At 37.8% G+C, this 6532-nt stretch overlaps 1 protein-coding gene across 1 annotated transcript; it reads right to left on the bottom strand.

Annotated features, from left to right (window-relative positions):
* Positions 1-1264: 1264 nt before the first annotated feature.
* Positions 1265-4851, bottom strand: LOC105057916 (putative pentatricopeptide repeat-containing protein At5g06400, mitochondrial). The gene is given in 2 exon segments (XM_010940637.4): positions 1265-2736; positions 2739-4851. Coding segments are annotated over 2 exon segments (3090 nt in total). The 5' UTR covers positions 4494-4851; the 3' UTR covers positions 1265-1401.
* Positions 4852-6532: the final 1681 nt, after the last annotated feature.

The following is a 6532-nucleotide window of genomic DNA, read 5'->3' as shown; positions in this document are numbered from 1 at the left end:
CCACTATTTTATTCTGAGTAGTTGTGCCACTCCTCCCATATTTTGGGAGTGGTATGGATGGTGGTAAGAGAGCTGTGACTAAGGTTCGCCATCTTGGTATCGGATCCTGTGCAAGTAAAATTTTATTATAGTATCAATATGCGGTTCAGTATGATACAATAGTACCGGTATGGGGTGATACAACAAACCATGGCTGCAATTATCCCACTCTTTTATTCCAAGTAGTGGCAAGATGAGTATAACTAGTTGGTTTGTGCCACATGGTCCATTATGCATGACAATGACCACCCTTCTCATGCTAGGTCGATAGCTCTCCCCCCTCTCAGTCTACACCACATTCACTCGACTACACCCTTGTTGTTTTGGCCTGCTCCTCTGTTGGTATATTGACTTGTAGATATAGTGTAAACAGATTCATAACCGAATTATTTCAGCTACTGCTTCAGTTTCCTCACCCTACTTGCAAGATGAATACTTATGGTATCTGAATAAGAAAATAACATGACTTTAAGATCAACCAAACCCACCAGCTATGAATGATATAAATGAACACTTGAGGTCGAAACATAACCTTTCATGACCTTAAAGACCCTATTTTTGAATTTTCCCTGGTGGAAAGCCCAATTTCAATTGAAACTGCAAATGACATTGTAATGTTTTCCATGTCTGAAGGAAATAATCACCTTAATTTTGAAGAAGTTAGGCCTACAAAGTATGCAATCATTAGTCAAATGTTAAAATTACATAGTTAAGATATCTACAAAGAGTCATATACAAAGTTTCCCAGTCATGAGATTTCGTAGTAATCATTAATAGTCTTTATATAAAGTCCAACACAAATTGATGCAAGAATGACAAAACATGAAGCAATAGATGAATGTGTGAAAAGTGGTATTTATCTCTTTCCTTGGAGGGGAAGAAAGAATACTACAATCTAAGTTGGTTTATCCAGAGAGTCTTCACACGGAAAGGCAACATGGCATGTCCAATATAAAAGCTGTTAGAAATAAGATTGCAAAGCAAGGATTGCCATCTCGGTACTGGATCTTGTACTAGTAAAATCTATTATAGTGTCGGTATGCGGTTCGATATGGTACGATAGTATTCGTATGGCATACCAATACGGTATCGGTACTGTACGCCCCGTAGCGTCACATACAGGACGATACAGCAAACTATGCTGCAAAGAATTTCTAACATAGAAAAAAATTGAAATCAAAGCACCAAATAGAGAAACAAGCAACCATACTTGACTAGAGTGCATTACAAAATCTCCTTAGAGTGTTAGAGATTTTTGGATTTTTATCCAATGATAAATGATGAGTTTGGCATTGGAAATGTACAAGTGACATTATTTTCTTTGAGAATTATGTTAGTTATTCTTTTGTTCAAAAATATAAATTAGTACATAAACATTCTCTCTCTCTTCAAAAGCCATTTAGTTTGAAGAACAGAATGAGCTAACTCTTGTTTACCTTCTCTATTTAGACCATGGAACACAGTTCGAAAGTTTACAGCACTAGGGATAATCCCACATTCCAACATTTCATTGATAAGTTTGAGTCCATCTTCAGACCTACCTACTTTGCAGAGACACGTCATGAACATTGAGTAAGTTTCAAAATCAGGAAATGGACCCTTAAGTTTCATCCAGTGAAAAATTTCCCAAGCATCTGAAATCATCCCCATATTCATATACCCACGAATCAATGCCGAATAAGTCACAACAGTTGGCTCGTAGCCATCCTCTCTCATCTTCTTAAATATATCCACAGCCTTTCTAATTTGTTTCTCCTTACAGAAATGAACAATCAATGAAGTATGTATGTGGACAGTTTGTGAAAGACCTGCCTCTTTCATTCTCTCCAGCTTATCTAAGGCTTCATCCAAGCGACCTTGTCTTAGTAGGGCATGAACAAGACTTCCATAGATATACTGATCTACGCTGCACCCAACTTTGTCCATCTCTTCTGTCAGTATAAGAGCTTCTTCCACTTTCCCTGCTCTGCAAAGAGATTTAATGAGCAATGAGTAACCAAGCTCTTTTGCAAACCCTCTCTTACATAGAGATTTAACAGATCCTTTAGCATCCATTAACTTTCCTGATTCACATAAAGAAGAAAGATAAAAGCCCAACAGTTCTTTGTCTGGCATGTAACCTACATGGATCATTTCTTGGAAGAATTTGATCGCTTCATCGACCTTGCGACCTTTCTTGCCACAGAGAAACAAAATCAGATATTTGTAAGTACTGCCATTCGGCTGATAGCCATCACTCTTCATATCTTTGAAAGTCCTTAAAGCAATCTCTGTCAGACCTGCCTGACCATATTGCGCTATCATGATGGTCCATGTATTTGGGGTTACAGAGCAACCACTTCTCCTCATTTCCTGACAGAGATATCTCATGTGTTTGAAATCTTTTGCGCTTCCTGCAAGTTTGATGGCCATGTTGTAGGTCTCTGCAGTATGTTCATAACCAGATTGATTCCCTACCCATGAAAAAAATCGTAAAGCAGCACCACTGTGACTATGGTAACTACGGAGAACTGCCTCAACCAATACAGGTGTAAAATGAATCATGCTTCTCTCCAGTACTTCTTGAATTGAGTTCCAGTTGGTTGAGGAGGACAAAATTCTGCATACTTCTTTAAAATCAGTCTCACTGTATGCCTCTGCTTTCTGAGTATAGTTTATGTCCTGATTGAATGAGCAATTTGATCTCTTATGCTCTTCGTGGCAGAAGGATGATCAGCTGATTGACAAACCATTTTGTTTCCTAGGCTTTGAAGTTTCAAGGATGTCTGCGTCTGCTCAACTTTCCTAGCTTTCTCTAGTTCACCATTCCTAGTTAGAGAAGATATAACCAAACGATATATTCCATCAGTTGCATTCATGTCAGAATCCAACATTTCTTTTAGAAGATTGTAAGCCTCATTGGGTTTTGAAGCCTTGCATAGTTCTTTGATGAACACTGCATAAGCTTTCCAAGTGGGCTTCATTCCTTTCTTCTTCATGCCCTCAAAAGCAACCCATGCTTCAGAAATTTGGTTGTGCCTCACATGACCAGCAACCATAGCTGTGATTGCTACAATATCTGGTTCAATGCCATCTTTAAGCATCTTCTCATAGAGTTCACAGGCTTTTCCATATTCATCCAACCTGAAGAGATATTGAATCATCTGTGTATAAGAGGAGACCATTGGCAAGCAACCAAGTTCTCTCATATCATGCAACAGCTGTAAAGCCTTTGTAACATCTCCTTGTCTTATGAACCCATCGAGGAGACACCCATAAACCCTACAATCAATAGCCGAACTTTGCTTCATATTGTTGACGATCTCAATAGCATCATCCATTTTGCTTGCTCTACACAAACCCTTCACCAAAACTTCAGAGACTTTCAGATCAACAAGCAGATTTTTCTTCTTGATCTCTTCAAACAGGTGTCGAGCATCTTCAATCCTTCCTGTAATACAAAAACTCCTTAAGATACAAGTATAAACCTGACTTTCTGACAACTTGGCAATCTTAATCATATCATCTCCGACCAACCGAACAGCTGTTACATCTCCTGATCTTGCTAAACAACTCATGAGCAATTGATATAGGCTTGCATCGACCAACATGTTTTTAGAAACCATTTCCTTGTAAAACTCCATTGACAGCTCAGCTTTCCTCACATTAAACAGAGCTCGAAGAATTGCCTTGTAAACTCCAGCATCTGGTTCACAACCTGATTTCCTCATTGCCTCAAAGGTGCTCAATGCTTTGCCTATCTGTTTTGCCTTCCCATAATACGAGATTAGAGTAGTCCATGTTTTGATGTCCTTGGTGCACAGCTCATCCTCCATTTCATTCATCAATTTCTCCATAAGATCAATCTCTTCAGCCTCACCAGCTATATATATCATCACATTATAAGTCTGTGTCGTGTGGCAGAACCCGGGTTGCAGCTTGACCCAGTTGAAGAACCGAAGAGCCAAATGGCCCACTTTGAAGCACCTCTTCAGCACTTTCTCCACAATCTCCGAGCTGAACGACAGGCCCAACTCATCCAAACGCTGCCCCATGCGAATTTCGGATTTCTCCAACCTTACAATCTCCGTAACCCTCTGAACGATCGGGCTAACATCTTCGAACTCTGAATTCTTGGCTTGCGCTTGTTGTTTGGCATTTAGAGATCTTTCACTCTCTCGGGCAATCTGGCAAGCACTTGAGCTACCATTTTCTGCCACCGGCTTTCTGAAGCTGGCTTCGCCATCGACAGTGGGTTTCTCGGCCACGAGCTCTGTGATCTCTTGGTAGAGGGGGAGAAGAGCGGGGCTTTTGGCGCGGGTATCTTTGGAAGAAGAAGAAGAAGAAGCCGGGATTTTGGTAGCAGACCTGAAGCGGGTGGGGACTCGAGAGTGATGAGATAAGAAATGACGGGGGATTGGAATGTTCTCACAGGAAAGGGAATCAAACGGGAATCGTCGGTAAAAATTCCTCATTTGAGTGATTTCCAGCCTACGCAAAACGAGAAGAGTAAGAGCTTTCAATCTTTTAGCGGCATCATCGGTAAAAATTCTTCATTCGTTTGCAGCAATAGAAGAAGATTGTTGGTGATTTCCAGCCCACGCAGAACGAGAAGAAGTGTACGAGCTTTCCATTATTCAGCGGCGGGTTACGGGAACGGGAGCCTCCAACTCTTGCCGCAGAGTTTCGGATCCTCTACAGCTCGGGTTTGAACGGTCGAGCATCCAAACTCTCCCTGATTACCGGCCGTCGATGTCTTCGGCTCGAATTTATGATCGAAGGGGCAGGAATTCTAAACATGGTTGAATGAATTTCTGTAAAATTGATAACCTGTGCTTCATCCTAATAATGAATTTGATGAAAAATTTATTGGATGATGACAATTAGATCATACGAATTGTCCCATCAGATTGCATAATTTAAGCATACTACTAAATGATAATTTTGCTGTTTTCTGTGCTTTACACTCATTCTTCGTACGCTTAATTATTTTAAAATTTTAAATTTTTTGAAAATTTTTTTATTTATTTTAAATTTCGATTCATTGCAATCAATTTTTAAAATTTTTTATATATTTTAATTTTTTTTTGACAGTTACTTTCGTCCAATTACTGTGACGAAAATAATGTGGTAGATGATGTGGTGTATAACAAAAAATGATGTGGCAGATATTGTTGATATAACTTCTCTCAACTGAAATAAACTAAGCTACTTCTCATCTTTTTAATCCATCTTCAGCTGAAATAAACTAAGCTGAAATAAACTCAGCTGCAATGACTGAGATATTAATTTGAAGCCCGTTTGAAAGTAATAACTTACAGAAATATTAGTAGGTCAATGCGTAAGTCTCTAAACTATAGCATGAACACAGCAAGAAGCAATGATGGTGTAGGACCATGTAAGTGTGGCTTCTTACTTAACATGTGGACTTCATAAAGTAATGACAATTCTAGAAGAAGATTCAAAGGTTATCAAAACTATCATGTAACTTTGATTGACCTTATGCCTTAATGTCACTTGTTTGATTATGATCTTTATACAAAATTGTTGTTGTTGCAGAATAAGTCGTATTACAGTTACTTCATATGATATGATCCGAAAATAAAAGGTCAGGCCAAAGTAGCTCTTCTTAAAAAGAGATATAAAGCCAGAGATTTTAAAGCTAAGTTGGAAAGATTATCTAAAATCATTGAAAAGTATAGAGAAGAAAATTCAGATTTGAAAGAACATGTGTTAGAGTTAAAAAGAGAGGCGATCAGCTTGTTAAAAGAAGCAGATGTCTTAAAAAAGAAGGCTTTTAACATAAAATTGAAAGTAACAAAGGTGAAGCTTGAATGTGCTCGATTGAGGAAGGAGCTTGTAAAGTGTGCCGTAAGAAAGAAATTTTATTTGATTGCAATGATGGTTTTATGGGCTATGTTAGCAATTTTTTTTTTTTAACTGAAGAATAGATGTAATTTTGAAAGTCAAATATGCAATAAATATTTCATGATCAGCTTTATAATTAATAAAATCATCTTTCTAATCAGCTTTAAAATAATTATATATGATCAAGGTTCAGATTCTAAATTTAAGATTATTACTAATACTTGGTGCCCAAAGATAGTTTGTGCGATTAACAATTTCATCAATAGTTTTTGATATCCTTATTAAAAGTGTTTTTAGTCATGGAACATTATTAGCAAATAGCATTGCAGATTTTAATAAGAAAATAACTCAGGAATTAATTCAAAATTAAAATTGAGCTATGAAACATAGCTAAAGGGAGTTTCACAACTTTGAAACCAAGCTTTTAAATTTTACTAATACGTTAGTCTATAGCATAAGTTTAGCTGAAACCTTGAAGAAGCTCTAATATAGGGTTGAACTTGAAGAGCTCTGAAACCTTGAAGTGAGTTTCAATGTAGAGCAAAACTTGTATGTAAAATCTTGCTCTGAAATATAGGCTGAAAGAAGGTTTGAAGCTGAGCCTTGAAACGTGAATGAGGAACAAGCTGCATCAATTCATAGGAAA

Source organism: Elaeis guineensis, chromosome 2 (genome assembly GCF_000442705.2).
Source record: "Elaeis guineensis isolate ETL-2024a chromosome 2, EG11, whole genome shotgun sequence".
Taxonomy (NCBI): domain Eukaryota; kingdom Viridiplantae; phylum Streptophyta; class Magnoliopsida; order Arecales; family Arecaceae; genus Elaeis; species Elaeis guineensis.
The sequence above is the reverse complement of the archived record's forward strand: the minus strand, read 5'-3'. Positions and strand labels throughout refer to the sequence as shown.